At 25.6% G+C, this 17412-nt stretch overlaps 1 protein-coding gene across 1 annotated transcript; it reads right to left on the reverse strand.

Annotated features, from left to right (window-relative positions):
- Positions 1–436: 436 nt before the first annotated feature.
- LOC129980693 (PE-PGRS family protein PE_PGRS33-like) lies at positions 437–16812 on the reverse strand. The gene is made up of 3 exons (XM_056091075.1): positions 16744–16812; positions 2730–3165; positions 437–523 (listed from the first exon to the last, which is right to left on the reverse strand). The coding sequence occupies exons 1-2, from the start codon at positions 16810–16812 to the stop codon at positions 2731–2733; spliced, it is 504 nt and encodes a 167-aa protein (XP_055947050.1). The 3' UTR covers positions 437–523; position 2730.
- Between the last annotated feature and the right edge of the window lie 600 nt (positions 16813–17412).

The following is a 17412-nucleotide window of genomic DNA, read 5'->3' on the forward strand; positions in this document are numbered from 1 at the left end:
TCACTTTTACAATCTTTTATTTTTATTTAACCTTAATCATAATTGTAAAGATTGAGTTTCATAAAATATTTTTCACATTTCTTAATAGAAAAAAAGTCCAGTTTTTTTTTTTTAATGCATAATCTTTATACAGATAGAGTCCCCTAATTTTAAGAAATAATTATTAAATGATAATTTGATTTATTTAAGATTTTTTGTATATTTTAAGAGTGCAAATTATTGATTCTAGATAGAAAATATAGATAGAGTATTAATTAGCATCTGAAAAGTAAGAAAATTTTAAAAGTTTGAAAATTTTCAATTTTTTTTAAGTAAGTTTTTAAATGATGTTTAGAATATAATTGTTAAAACTTACAATAATGTTAATTTGTAAACATCTACTAGCCGAAATAAAAATTAAAAATATGAAACGCATTTCTTTTTTATTCTCTATTGTTTATTGACCAGTTTCTCCTGTCTTATATATAAGTCATAGTCTGTTCAAAAGTCTAGTCTTCAATCTTCTGGAATCTTATCATATTACCTGCAACAGAAGAAATAAGAACATTTGAAACTAAACTCTTGAAAAACAGCCTTATAATTATTAATTACAAGAAATTTTACTCCCTTTATCTTTACAAAATAAATAAACATATTTCAATCTTTTGCTATTTCTGAAAAATTTTAAAATATGCTTTATATTTAGAATTCCTAATTTCTCATTTTTAATACTGAGATATAAATTGCTCTTACTCTGAACGATAAATATTTTTTTTTAAAGTTGCCTTGAATATAACTACAGTAAGTCTGAAAAAAGTTAGATCAGGAATTAATGGAATGATAACCGAAGGAACAGTTGGTTACTATTAATGATCATTATACAGTGAAGCTTAGTTATTAGCAAATGAAGGGCATATATTTGCAAGAACACTTCAGGTACTAACACACATTGCCTTGCAATTGTATTCCCTTCTAAGACAGGAGTAATGTAAGAAAATATCTGAAAGCGAACTGAGTCCAATGTGTTGCAAAAAAACAATTAAAAAAAATCAGTAGCAATGTATGCCCATCACATCCAGTAAATGTTCGCAATAAAGAACATTATGGAATTAAATTCATTGTAAAGAGAAGAAAGAAAAAGAATATATGACTTAGAAAAATGTCTCCCACAAACTTTTTAACTGGAACAAACATCAACACAAATCAGTAATTTTATTGTAGGCAAATGCACGAACATTTTAAACTTTTTAAGATCTAGTTGCTTTTTTAATCGGATTTAGTACATTTTACCTTTGATTTCAAATTTTACTTTGTCAATTAACTTTTGTATTATTTTCTATTAGTGTTTGTCTGTATTCATTCCTTTTAAAGTTTATACTATCTGCTCTTAAGTTTTACATATGCTTTCTGTATTGTTTCCTACTTTGTTTTGAAATTATCTCGAGTTTGGCGCCTTCTTACTTTAACTATGTTTTTTAACCTAACATTTTTCTTGGCACAGTATGGCCAAATATGGCTTTTAGGCCATAAAACACCAGAAAAACAAACAATCAACAGGTAATTTTATTTTAGAAAAGATGCCTTTGGTAACCAATATATTCTCTGGAAATTTTAATTGAATTTATTTTCATTTAAAACTCCTATGAAAACTTAATTCTCAAGATTACATTAAAAAATATTTTTAAACATTAAGTTGTGACATATTAAGATTGTGTCTTTTTAAATTGAATTATTATTGTTATGTTTGTGTGTGTGTGTGTGTGTGTGTGTGTGTGAGCAATCCTGGCGAATTCAAGTCCTGGTGCATTAAAAAAAATCTGAGTCGTCCAGTTCATTTATCTCTTAAATTCGCGGTAGTGTTATTTCACGTTATTTTTCATGCAAACTACACAGCGAATAGCCATAATTCTCTTTCCAAAAATTTTAAAAATGGAGGAAAATAAGGAATTAAAATATTTGAAAACAATAAAACTGATTATAATATGGTTCCACAAATGATGCGTATTATAGAAATTTTTGCAAAAATATAAGAGAGTTCCATCGCCGAAAAATAGAAACATTTGCGTTTAAAAAGGTAGTGTTCAAAAGAAATTGTAAATGATATAAAATTCTCTTTAAAATTATGAAAATAAAATTTAAGAGAGTTCAATGAGATTAGTTTTGAGAATTCTAACTGTTATAAGTTATTTTTTCCGTTCCAATTAAAATTCAAAGAAAAAGAAAAAATAAATTCCAAAATTCTCCTTTGGCAAGCTATTTTCAATTCTTTACAACTATATTTTTGTAATACATCTCATTGTTTTATATATATGCTCAAAAATCTCACTAACAAGTATTTGTATGATATTACTGATATGATAAAATGAATAAAATAAATTTCCTTCGAAAAAAGATTTAAGTGATTATTTATTAAGAGACATAAAGAGACTATTAATTCAGCTAAATCTTGAATTTAAATCAATAATTTAATATCAAATCGATTACTTTAAATGTCAAAAGGAATTCATCAATTTTTGACAATTAAATAAATATGAAGATACCTGTAACCTATAATCTAAACGCGTTTGTGAAAACATTCTTTTTTCCTAAGCTGCAAATAAAATCTTTTAATATTTAATGAGAGAGGATTCATCTTACAATTATAATTTATGTGTATCGATATTATTGCATTGTATTAACAATCAAATTATAGATATTATAAATATTAAAAAACATTTTCCCCATGAGAATTTTAAAGAGTCATTAAATACCTTAGTGATGATACCCATAGTCACGATGATGATGATGATAATGATGCCAAAAATGATGACCATGCCATCCCCAGAATGGAGGGGGCCAAAATGGCCCCCAAGATGGTGGTGGCATTCCAACCCCTCCATCACCTTCCGGTGCTGCTACTACACCACCAGCTCCATCTCCAACACCGGTAGCTCCATCTGCACCAGGAACTCCACCTCCAACACCGGCATCTCCAGCTGCACCAGTAGCTTCACCTCCAACACCGGCAGTTCCAGCTGCACCAGCAGCTTCACCTCCAACACTGGCATCTCCAGCTGCACCAGTAGCTTCACCTCCAACACCGGCAGCTCCAGCTGCTCCCGTTGCACCAGCCGCACCTGGGATAAAGTGCGCTTCAGCAAAGCGATCAGATCTTGAAACGATGACTAAAATAAAGATGCTACATATCTGAAATGAAAAAAATTATTATTATAAAAAACACCAATACCTTTGAAAGAATTAAAAAAAAATATATATATAAGCTGTTATAAATGAATTTACAGTAATGCTCTTTTTTTCGTTATTTTAAAAATTAGAAGAAAAAAAAATGTAGTCATGAAATTTTATCCAATGCGAAACTACAACAATGTGCCAAATAAGTTTCTTTCAGTAACTTTTGTTTTAGAATCACTTTTCTAGCTGTAAAGTATGAAGACAACCAAATAGAACAGTCAAAATGCATTGTTTTTCCATACCCGATCACATCATTGAATAATCGCTTTTAATATTTTCTATATATACTTCATTGTATATTAATTTTTAACAATCCAATGAAATAAATTTCATTTTAGGGCAGGTAGAACGTAAGATGAAATGTACTGAAAGCTTTCATTGGCTTAATGGAAATTGTGTATTTGTAATAATTTATGAAATATATGATGAAGAGTCATTGATATAGATTTTAGCGATTCGACTTATGTAATATATAAGTAATATGAACCCCAATTCATTCAATAGAAGCTCCAATATAAAATTGGGAAATAAATTAGAAGATTAAGAAAAATACTCTGAAAAATATCTCCTTTAACTTGGTAATTATTTGTAAAGTTCACAAAAATTGTGGCTTAAAAAATACATATCATATTTATTTGTCTAATTTACATCATTTTTTAATTGTTTCTAAAGTATGTTTTTCCGAATTAAATAAATCAGAAACTGGATATTCCTCAAAATTTTAATTTCTATTCTTTTTTTTTATGATTATTATAATTTCTTCCTTAAGTTCTTTTTATAGGAGAAAAGAAGTGCTACAAAATTGCATAATTGCACTGAAAAAGAAATTAAATAATATATTATTAAATTGAAAAGAAAATTGTAAGTATAAATGCTTAAGCTAGGACAAAAAATTATCGTACGTCCAGAAGCACATGTACATAATTAAAGTATAAAAAAAACGGGGGAGGGGAGAATTATAATTTCTCGTTTTAGAACGTTAAGAGATTAAAAAGCATTAAAAAATTATATTTTATTTTTATATCTATATTCTTTCAACATTCAAAATATTTATTGAAATATTTTCTTACCAAAAACTTCATGCTTGATACCTAGTTCTCACTAGTTGTCTTGTTGTTTTTTATTCCTGTGCGAGTGACGAACAATATCACTGACATATATATATAATAGTTATTTACATAATAATAATGATCCCTTACAAATACAGTTTTAATTATTTACTTCCATCAGATTTATTTACTTGAATTTTGAAACTTATTAGAATGTACGCGCCACTACTTTTAACATTAATGATTATATGACGAAATAAATTAGTATAGAAAATGCATACTGAAGTTGTCCTAGCCAAGTCATGCAGGACATTATAATGAGACTAAAAATTTCGGGTCCTTTGATTATCTTCTTTCCATATTTTATACTAACGACATTCCTTTTCTTTACAAATATTGGAAATCCCTATTTCTTTGCTTTTTGGTGAATTAGAAAGCCAAGAAGATAATCTTAATTTATAAATGGTGAAAATATATATTTTCTTTATGTTCATATTTATAAAGGGTACTGCAAATTTCAAGCGTTTATTTCTCGATTTTTTTTAAAATTTTTTTTAATTTTTGAAGATAATAAGACATTTTACTACCTTCGTTCAAAGAACTGGATATGTGAAAAGGATTTTTGCATATTTTAAAAATTATTTTTAAAAACCAATATATATATATATATATATATATATATATATATATATATATATATATATATATATATATATATATATATATATATATATATATATATATATATATATATATATATATATATATATATATATATATATATACATTCTCATAACAGCACATATATATACATTCTCATAACAGCCGTGTATTATTAATTGTGAAGAGTGTAATTGTTTTTGTAAATCTGTTTATTTTTTCAATTTTTTTAAATAATTTAATTGGTAACTTGATATTTAAAAGTCATGGAAAAAATATCATTGAAATGCATAACGAAATGCATCAATCATATATAATTAAACATTGATTAAAATTAATAAAAATCGGAATACTAAAGATTTAATGATATTTAATATTTTATTTTCATCTAGAATATGTATAAGCATACAAAATTTCAGAAATCTAATATATCAATATAATAAAAATCCTGTTATTATACTCCCTGTTTACAAACATAAAATGTGTTCAACCAAATTCTGACGGAAATCAATATGGGCAGCTTAATAAAAGAAAATAATTTTATTAACTGTATTAAAATAAAGCATATTTATTTTTAAAAAATCTATCCCGCGAAAAAAATTACATTTTGTGTTATTTAAACTTTCATAACCTGCTTTCTAAAGATACCAAATTATATCTTTCTATTTTTATATAAAACATACGGAAAATCTGGGGAAATCAAAATAAAATGTGGAACCGAATTAAAAAATACTATCTTAAGAAATGAATAATGTTGGCACTAATTTTTATTTATCATGCATACGGCGTTATGGGAAAAGAAAATATTTAATGATTATATATCAAACATAAACCAGCTCATGGATGAACTTTTGCCTTTATTGATTTGGTTCCCAAATGAACAATACTATTCAATATTATTTAATGTTTTATTTAAGGTATCAAGAAACTAAATTTCGCAGGCAAATTGAAATGCAATGAAAATTAATATTCTATTTAGAATGTCTTTTTCCCATGTCATGCTGCAAAAGTTGCTAATAAAATTTCCTCTCTACATGGTCATTACTGTTTTTTTATTCATACATTATCTATGTCTCTATGGTTTCTTATATCGTTAATATTTATCATGTCACAATCAAAAATAGAAATCGCTTACTTTGCCAAATTTCGAAAACGTTTTTGTGAAGTAGCATGAAGATACTTTTCAGTGAGATTTTTAAATTCTGAACCACAATCGGACACATGGTTATGATTTGAGAACTTCATTGTAAAATTACGCTATATATAATTGTAATTCTTTATAAAATATAGAAAAAAAATATTTGAAAAAAAAACTCTATATCTTAAGATATTAATAAGGAATGTTTCTAAATTCTTTTATTTATTGTATTAAATGAAAAATATGATCATAGTCGTATTGTAGTAGTCTACTCTATAGTCATATTTGTAAAGCCCTTATACAATACACATAATTCTTCAAAATATATAATACATATGTTATATTATTAATCTGTGAACCTTTACAAGAGCAAAAACTTCAAAAATAGAAAATTTCAAAAATTTATTTGTATTCAAATCACAAATCACGGCTGGATTTTGTCGATTTGCCATTTTTGAAATATTCTTTCCTTGCATGAAAAAAACTTTACAAAATATCAAATTTTCATTAAATTTTAGAAATGTTTCATATTTTCATTCGATTCAATATCATTAAATATATTTTTATATTACTTGAAACATATATTTATATTACTGAAGATCTATGTGTTTTCAAAATGTGTCTTGTGTTTTAGATCAATATTTTTATTTTTTAATAATGATGCAAGTATGCTAAATTCTAAGATAATATTTCCATGTAAAAGATTATTTTTTTAAAAAATGTGAGCTGTTTAACGTATATAATATAAGATAATGACAATATAGGCTGGCAATCTGAAAAGATTTATTATCACTTCATCCAATAAAGTGCATATGTCACTCATACTAAATAACAGATGAAATATATAAAATTAATTTTCAAAAGGTAAACCTTCTAGGCAGGAAAATTTGAATTATATTCTAAAAAATAATAAAATAACTGCTGGAAGAGTTTGAAATTATTTTTGAAAACTTTTTACTATTATTTAGAAATATAATAAATTCAAATATATAGAGAAATTCTGTTATAATTGGAATATAAAGCAGAATGAAAAAAAAAGTATCGTTTGCGATGTGTGAGTCATTTTTTCTTTTTGTTTGAGCATAATATCGTAAATAAATAGGTTTTTTTTTTTTTAATTTATTCCATGTCATTCCTTTATTTTAAACATAAACTTTAATTTTTTTTTAATGAAATGACCTCAAATCTGTATTAATCCATTTTAAGAGAAAAATATCAGCAACGTTTGGTCAAATAAATATTAATATATTTTGTAAAATGCAGCAAAACGTTTAGAGAAAATGTGTTAAAAATAATTCTTAATTTTAAAATATTTAAATGTATTCGAAAAATAAAATTGCGAAATGCTTTGAAAAGTATATTTAATCCAACTCAATGTATTTGACGATGATAAATAATATACAAAAAAATGTTTTTTTTATATAATCTTTAAATGATTGTTAAATCAGAGATTTTTTTTATTCACCAGTTGTGCTCCAATTTTTCTAATATGTTCCATTCATAAGAGTTATCGATGAAATGTTATATATCATAAAAAAGGTACATATTTAGGAGCTAGATATGTTTTATAAATGAATAGTGATCGCATTTTTAAGGATGATAAAATTTTCTACATAACTACAGTTTTTAGTCATTCATATCTTACTTTATATATTAAAAAATATAACTTTTTTAGAAAAGACAAGTAAACAATGATTGATTTTGTAATGCCTATCTAATTTAAATATCAAAAAATAAATAAAATATTCTTTAAAATATGCTTGAATTCTGGTCTTAAAACAGCAATAAATCCATTTAAGTTTTATTTAGTTCGTATCTCAAAGAATTTTCAACATTATATGTTCCGAATCTTTCAGATATACTATCGGCGATTCACACCGAATAATACTTCATTGACTTCAATTCATGCGAGCATTAATCTCTAAAATTAACGCGATTCTCTACCATTTCCATCACTTAATGTTCAGACTCAAGACAAACTCAATTGTCTAAATGTGAATCATTTCTAAAGCATTTTATCATTTGAGACAATTGCTTTGATATAAGCAAAGTTAATTAAGGCTGATTTCATTAAAATATATGGGTGGACGCACTTCCTTTCAAAGCAATTATTACATTCGCTAAAATCGTTTGCTAATTAACAGTAAAGGTTTGATTAACAACGTTGTGGAGAAATCTTCGTGTAAAATATTAGGCACGGTTCAATCAATCTTAGATATCGTTAGAGAATAAAACGAATAAATCTATTAAGCAAAAAACTAAATATGATCAATTTGCATTTCGTAATACATTATGTAATCAAACGAATTTCACGTTTTTCTTTTTTTAACATTTTATCAGTGATATCTTTTTTCGCATAGCTCCATTTTTTCGTCATTTGATAGAGAATTTGGAAAATTGATAGTTTTTCTCTCTTATTAATTTTGTAAAAGTATTAATTTCAGAATATTGTATACATTATGTTAAAAAATGAAAGTTAAAAAATGTTCTGTTAAAAAATGAATATTGCATACATTCTGTTAAAAAATGAAAGTTAAAAAATGTTCTGTTAAAAAATGAATATTGTATACATTCTGTTAAAGCTATTGCGAATGTATGCAAACGAACAGATAAAAATCTTTCCCGCTGATATAATTCGTTCAAAAATTGATGAAAAATCTTCAAATTTGATGTTTACATACCAAATTTCATCCAGCTAATTAATGCACTTTCGTCAGTCAGGTAATAGAGAAGTGTTTTTCCGGTTACTAATTATTTAGAATGGATCACAGCATTTTAGTTGTAACAATAGGTATAAATATTTGAATCAACTTGCCATTAAAATGCTAAAGGTCATTGCCTCTTAGTTCATTAAAAAATTTCGCATACTTCAAATTTACATATTTTATAGACTTTACATAGTACCTAGAGAAATATTTTTCGCGACTCGATGCTCCTGGTGACTTTGAAAAATGTTTTGTTAGCAGAATCATTGGAAAGGCTGAAACTCGATGACATCACATGAAACAATTGTAGGTCACGAATGCGTTTATTACAGTAAAAAATAATTTGCATTGTAACGGACTGATGTAGCTAATAATGGAGATGTAAATCTATTGGATGCTGTCACAGACATCATTTTCAAAGAAATGTTGATATCTGTCTATCCCATGGATACTTTATATTCATGGAATGCTTCATTATGCTACGGTAAAAATTATGTGTACTTAGGTGTGTTCATGTTACCGCTGCAGTGTGAAAGAAAGAAGATTATCAGTCAATCAGATTCCATGAACTGTTCACAGAAATATTGACTGAATCATTAAAACCTGAAGCAGTCATTGAATGAAGCCTATATAAAATTCTTTTGAAAAGAAAGCTGCCGAGTAATAGCTTTTTGATGCAATTTCAAACATTTCGAAATTTAAAAATACCGCTTTTAAAATGAGAACATTGTCTGCAGGAATCAATGCATTAATTGAAAGTCTCTATTTGCACACACTTGCAATGATGACATGATGCAATGATAAATTGATTTCAGTTTATTCTTCTTCTTTATTCTGTCCTTGTATTTCCCACACCAACTTTTTTCTGATCTAAGATACACTGTTTGCAGATTTCAAAATTACTCCTGTTAATCATTAAAATGAATAATCGAAGTAGACATTTCTTTTCCCTTCCGAAAAATGGAAATAAAATACCAATGAACTTTCACGCAAAGGCCTCTTGTCATCTAGGTTATAACAATAGATGTAGCACATCTATTGTTGATTTTAAATTTTATTTTGCAATTTTATCATTTCGTGCGAACATTTGAATCTGAAATAATTGAATATATAAAATCATATAGTAGAATTCATAGATGAATTTCATTTACAGATTAAAATATCTGCTATGATTAAATGAGAATTGAAAATATGTTAAAAAATACTATGTCCAATTTATTTAGCATTCTTGCTATCTGCATAAAGTTAATTAAAGATTAATATATTTGTAGTGTTTCAAATATCTACGGATATCCAAAATAAATTTTATTCTGAATTTGGAAATACGGCTATTTGTTTTAAATATGAAAAAAAAATGAGTCGTTTATTGCTCAACTAACGAATATCCTATAAAATCAATCTTACATTGATAAGGCTTGTTAAATTAGTAAGAATTTACATAGATTATCATAACATAATAGATTTACATAGATTATCATAATATAATAGATTTACATAGATTATCATAACATAACATAATAACATCATAATATCATCAATATCCATTATAATATACAGCATGGATAAACATAATACGTTAATTAAAATAATAAATACATTTTTCAAATTTTCATACTAATAAGAATTAATTTGCATAAGCATGGTAAATATTAAACATATAATTATGTACATATTTTAATATCAGAGTATTTTTAATTATTTTTCCTCAAATTGCAAATAATTTTATACATTTTTATACAATTTTTTTCTGAAGAGGGACACCGAATAATATATTTTAAAATATTTATCTAGAAAACTTCCTTAAAATATTTTCTATATAATATATGTTTTCTGTATTTTGAATGATGTTTTAAAATACAATTAAAAAATCAATATCCCATGTAATATATTCGTTCAGTGGATTCTTACAAATAAAATATATATATATATATATGTTGATTGCTTCCGCAAATGTGTTTAAGATTATATGGCAAAATGTTTGACCAAAGATGGTAGTTTTGCTGTTTCTACGTATTGAATCACGTCATCTTTATATCTTTAGGTTAATCTATCTCATTTTGGAAAATAAGAAAAAGTCTTTGCTAATTGTGACTGCAACTGCTACCGGATATCGGAATTTAATTCAGATTTATCCTGGCAAATGTTCTGAAAAGATTTGTCAACTCCAGATCTATTCTCTCTGCTTTTAAATCTGTGAATATAATTACCTCATATCAATCATCTATTAATAATACACCTGAAATTTTATGCAATTAATTATTTGCCTTGATTCAAAACTTGAGCATACAAAATATCTTTAACGTCATCTGTGTACGTTATGAATTGCGTGTTTCTGTTTTATAGACCCATTTCACATCTGAGAATTATTATAGAATATTGAAAAATTCAATATAAAAGAAATAAATTATTATTCAAATGGATTATTCAGTCTTTTATGACCAAAAGGTGTTAATTACCGACATAGAACAATGCATTTTAATATTAATCAATATTTAAATGTTTTATAGCTTCTGCAGAATATCCATATCATTTGTGTCAGACAGCTAAAAATGGTACTTAGTAATTATTTTACTTCTATCAAGATGGCTTTAAAATGTTCTCTTTAAGAACCAAATTACATCGCAATGTTTAGGGCAGATAAAAATAAATGAAATATTAAACTAATAAACAATTAAATAATAGACCTTAGCAACTTGTGTCTCTTAGTAATTAAAAAATTAAAATGTGTTAAATAATTGATTGTACTTTTTAGGATGTCTTAATACACGGAATTTATTTGCTGAATCTATTTAATTTTAATAATTAAAATTAATTATAAGAAGCTATAAACATAATAAGAAACAATTGAAAAAATATCAATTGATATTGAAAATGCGTAATTCTTGATTAAATTCTACTTAAATTTCATCAAAAACTGAAAAGATTAGATTATTTAGAAAATATTTTTTATTTATCCTTATTTATGATTTTTACCTTCTTTTTTGGCAATCAAATAAACATTGACTACTTTATAAAATCTAAATTAATCAGCTTATATGCTTTATCACTGAATAGTTACGTATTGTGTCTTGTATGATATCCATTGTCTCATATTTATTTTTATGATTCATTTAAAAATTATTAAAAATATATAACGATTAATCTAGTATTACAAACAAAACCTAAGCATTTTGAAAGAATAATAAAAAACAAGCCGATCATTTAATATTCTTTAACATTGTTGTCTTCTTTATATGAAAAAGTAATAATATATTTCTGTACATGTTTTGAAAATAAAAATATTACTTTCCAGAAATTCGAATCTAATTCAGTTTGCAATATAATTTATTCTGCAATATGATCACAAAACATAATGTTTAAAACGATATTCGTGAAGAAAATAAAGTTTACTGGAAGTATGATAACACATTTGTGTATTTATTCTTATCCTTTGTTAATATTTCTAAGAATGAAACCTACTATTACAAGTATATGGAATATAAACTAATAAAAGTTTTCGAAAGTGACGTAATAAACATTTTAATAAACTTTCATTTATATTTCGAAAGAAAATTTAAAAAAAATAACAATCCCACATCTTGATTTTTTTCATTCCCGGGTTAAATATTTGTGTTATAAATCGTTTTATTTATATTCTATTCATATTTTTTTTTCTCTTTAGATTTTTCACATTTTAATTACAAAGAAAACCTATACGAATGACATATTGCTATGCACAAATGAAAGAACACAGAAACTTATTATATTATTGGATAATTTTAAGACGAAAAATTTCAGACATAGAACTTCTCTATTATGCATCAATTTTATGCATACTCTTAAAAATATGGATTTGAGAATAATAATAAAAAACACCATAATAACACTCTGCATCTAGGTAAAAGATGAATAGAATAGCTCATTTTTTAATATACAGCGAGCATGAATACATATGATTCGATCAATATATTAATAAGCTATTATATTTAATACCTTGAAAAGCAATGTAATTATATCTGTTGAAGATCTACAGAATAGTCTATAGAACCTAGAATATCTAAATTTGGCTAAGATATAATATGGGCACATAAGTTCTTCCCTTGAAGCCCTTTTAAATTTTAAGGAAACATTGAATTATTTAAAAATTAAGTTGAATTTCAACATATTCGAATTTTTTGCAACTATTTCCTGAAAAGATATCGCAAAATACATATTTTTGAAATATTTTAAAGAACAATTACTTATCTCTTTTAGGTTTATTAAATTATTTAATCTAATTTTTAAAAAGTAGTTTAATCTGTAATTAAAGTCGTTTGAGGAGAAAGTCTTATATATTCACTAGTGAAACTAAAAGGAGAAAAATAAACAAACGATTTAAAGACGAGAGGAAGTTTTGTAAGTAAACATTTTGCGGTTCATTACCTTCTAATAAAAGGGTTTTATTTATAATTGATTTTTTATGAATTTAGCAGTTCATAATATGTGGTTTTATGAAAGATTTTATATCAAACTGTAAGCTGAATTGTATCAAACTTATTCAGTTTGATACAACATATTAAATAGAACAGATGATGGAACATTAAACTAAAATGGTGTTTAAATAATTAGAACATATTTCCTAAATATATCTACCTTTTGAAGTGTTTGGCTCTCAACAATAGTTTGCGCTATAAAGAGTAATGCATTTAAAAAAAAAATTACTCAATTTAAAAAATTTTTAAACGTGATTTATTTAAAAACAAACTGTGTATCAAATTTTATCAATAATGTAACAAGAAACTTAAATGGAATTTTGAAAAGTATTATTTTATAACTTTAATGAATAACCATTCTGCCATTGGGAGATTTAATTCTACCACTGTCTAACATTGAAGTGTGAACTGATGCACTCTGAAGACAATTTTTCTTTTATTTTTAGTACAAGAAAACAGTTTATTTTTAATTTTGGGACCAAATTGTTTGATTAAGAAAAATCTCCAAAAGTTCCCTTTTCATATATTTTATTTTGTTTACCATAATCATTTATTTGAATTTTCAATTTTATGCTCTGTCTGGGTCTAAATAAACATTTCATTATGTTAAGAAATTTCAAATAAAAATAACTCTGTTTGCAGTTATTAAAATAATTATAATAGTATTGACTTTTGCAAAAAAAAAAAAAACAACTTTAGAACTAATTAAATTTTATTTATAATTGATGTTAACTTAAAATTCTGAGTGATTATTTATTTATAATTGAGTCAGCTGATCGACTGAGGAGGCAAATTAATAATAACTGCAATCAGTATTAATATTAACTGATCATTGTGATAATTCGATAAATCACTTTTACCATTTAACATTAATATTGACCAATTAATAGCACTGAATATAAAATTTGCACTTGCAAGTGTAGTTATAGTGAGAAATTAATGAATATGTTAATAAATTTTAAAAAAATATATTGAGTTTGATAACACATTGATTTTATAAAAACTTTATTTAGAAAAAATAAACGATAAAGAATTTGAAAAAGAATTAAGGTTTTATAAAAAAAAAAAAAAAAGTTATTTTGAAAAAATAAACGGTAAAGAAATTTATTGATTTTTCGACAGTAAATCCATTTAGTAATAAAAATTATAATTTGCTTATGGTATTTTAAATAATGCATAAAAGACCTTGAGTCTATTTCAATTCTTCTAAACCTGTTTTGTGAATCAAGTACCCAGTCACAGTCTATTACTTCGAAATTATCCAATTAAATATTTTCGGGCAATATCTATATTCCTAATATCCGTCAATAACTGAAATTGTATGCGGAATCACGAAAGAAAGATTAAACAAAGTTTATTCATTATTCAAGAAGCAAGGCTATCAAGAAGTAATTTACTAGACAGATTAAGGCCTCGTGTTTTGGGTATTATGGTCTCATTATGAATGTAGAGATAATCAAGTTGGTGTGAAAAGTCTCCTCCCGATCGTTAGGGTAACGCATGAATTAAAAGAGACTCGCGACAACAAATTAAGAAGAGATTTGGGGATTTTTTTTTATCTTCTTTATTTCTGCCCAGAGCAAGAAGGTGCGAAGATTTGTTGATTAGTTCGCCAAAATGCTTCTCCGGTTTTTTTGTCCAGCAAAATCTCAAATTAAGCTGATTTTTTTCTTCCTTATCTAACAGTTAAATGCGTTACTTCCTTACTTTGTGAAGTTATTTAAATTTTAATGTTTATTTAAAATAATGTAGAATTATTGGAATAGTTTTCTTGACAAATTTACTCACTATATTTAAAAAGTTTTATTTTTGAAATATCGGGTTCTTATATTGAACACTTCTAGAGCTAAATATAAATACATTACCGTTCCTAATTATATGGCTTGAATTATTAGTTGATCATATTATCATTACCAATTTTTTTCTACTCCAATGTGACTAAACGAGCCGAAAAAGTTTTTTTCTACATTTTTGAATCGAATCAATTGCATAATTCTACAAATTAAATATTAACTTTAATTATCAGCAGAACTTGCTAGTGCAGAGATTTGTTTCTTTTATGAAACAGAAATACATTTTTTAAAGATAATTAAAAAAAAAATAAGGTATGTGTTGTCTCGATTATACGTAAATTCTTCTTATGCTAAGTAAATATGCGTTTGAGTCTGTGAAACATGTATGAATTGCATGTCTAATTGCGTGGCTAAATGGAGACAGAACAGGCTATTTTTATAAAGCATAGAAAAAAGAAAAATATCATGATTAATGAAAAATGGAGGATAAGAATGAGGAGATTCGATTGTTTCAGTGAAGCGCAAAAATAAACTCTTTAGCAATTGAAAAAAAAAAAAAAAAAAAAAAAAACTTTTTCTCAGTTAAGCAAATTTAGCATGACACAAGGCGCACTACAAAGTGGCATACTCAGATTTGCCCTTCGAGGGCAATATTTGAAGCATTTTTGGTGCTTCAGAACTACCCAGTTGATCTCTTAAATACAATGAATTACAATTTACTGCTTTGTAAATTATATTTCCAATGCTATTAATTTACAATAAAATAACTACGATTATATTTCAAATAGAAAATAAGCTATATTTTTTTTGATAATTAAAAATAGTTACACAATTATGTGAAACGTACCTTATCTAAACTAAAGAACGGAAAACACCATGATAAGTAAAGATGGCCAAATATATATATATATATATATATATATATATATATATATATATATAACCAATCTAAAGTAAGAAAAGTTTGAAAACGAAACTAAAATGAAAACGAAACAAAACAGTTTCGCAATCGCAACTAAAATTTATTACCTATTTAAACTAAAACCAAAAAGGAACTTCATAGTATTTAGAGAGCGCAATTGCAGCTACTTCTAAAACACAGATGAATTGATACAAAAGTATTAGAATCAAGTTAATAGGAAAAAAAATCAAATAAAAATTAAACCAAAAAAATTATTAAAAAAATATTAAAAAAAGAATCCGGCCTGAAGACTTTTTCAAGGGTTACCCTCAGGCAGGGATTCAAATAAAGGGATTTTTTCTGTGAGGACATACAGACTTTGTCTAATAATGATTCCTCGTGACCCGAAAATCCCCTGAAATTATGCTCAAGAGATATACCATTTCAACAGAAAGGAAATACAAAATAACAAATTAGAAAAAAAGAACCACAACAAAGTAAAAATACAATAAAAACAATAACAATAAAAACAAAAACAGCATTAAAATTAAAATTAATTAAAATAAATATATATGACGAATATTTAAATGAAAATATCATTCCTAAAAATAACTGGCTTGAGTTATGTAATTTTAATATTACTGAAAATTACGTGTTTAATGGTATTAATTTTTTAAATTTTTAAATTTTCTCCTTCCGGAATCACAATTAAAAGTAAATCACCGTAAAAGATGCCGAGCTATTCAAAAATGTTATACTTTTTGTCCTGTCAGTTTTTTAAGTCATTTTTCAAACAAGGTTATCTTTTTGTTGTATCTTTATAAACACATTATTACCTCGAGGGCCTTTAACAATTCCTCTAAACTTTCTTCGAGGGTAGGAAAACAAGGTAGAGCCAATAACATCGTTATCTGCTTGTCTAACTAATTTCGAGCGATATCTGCATACATAATATTCGACACTAACAGAAATTGTATGCGAAATCACGAATAGAAGACTTGGTTAAAATATATTCATTATTCAAGCCGTGATGCTATCAAGAAGCAATTTAGTTTGGCGATTCTAGCCTCGTATTTTGGATATTATGGTCTCATTAGGAAAGTAGAGATAATCAAGTTGGTGCGAAAATTCGCCTCCAGATCGTTAATTAAAAATGACTCGCGACAATAAATTATTGCTGGTCCGAAAGATATTTTTTCCCTATTTTGTTCAATGTAGAAAGATAATGAAAGGTTTAAGGATTAGTTCAGAAAAGCATTTTCTCTCTATCTCTTTATTTTTCTATCTTTATTTATTTTCTGCAGCGTACTTTTAAATTTGATAATTTTTTCCCGCATATTATTTGGAAAATCAGGAGTGTTAAAGAAAGTTTTTATACCACTTTTAGAAATCTGATAGTTGCTGATAATCTTTTTTTTTAACTTTTGCTGTAAACTTTTCAACAAAACTATTTAACACACTTTCAAATAATTAGGTATGTTTTGAAATTATTTTTGCATGTTGTT

This window comes from Argiope bruennichi, chromosome 8 (assembly GCF_947563725.1).
Source record: "Argiope bruennichi chromosome 8, qqArgBrue1.1, whole genome shotgun sequence".
NCBI lineage: Eukaryota > Metazoa > Arthropoda > Arachnida > Araneae > Araneidae > Argiope > Argiope bruennichi.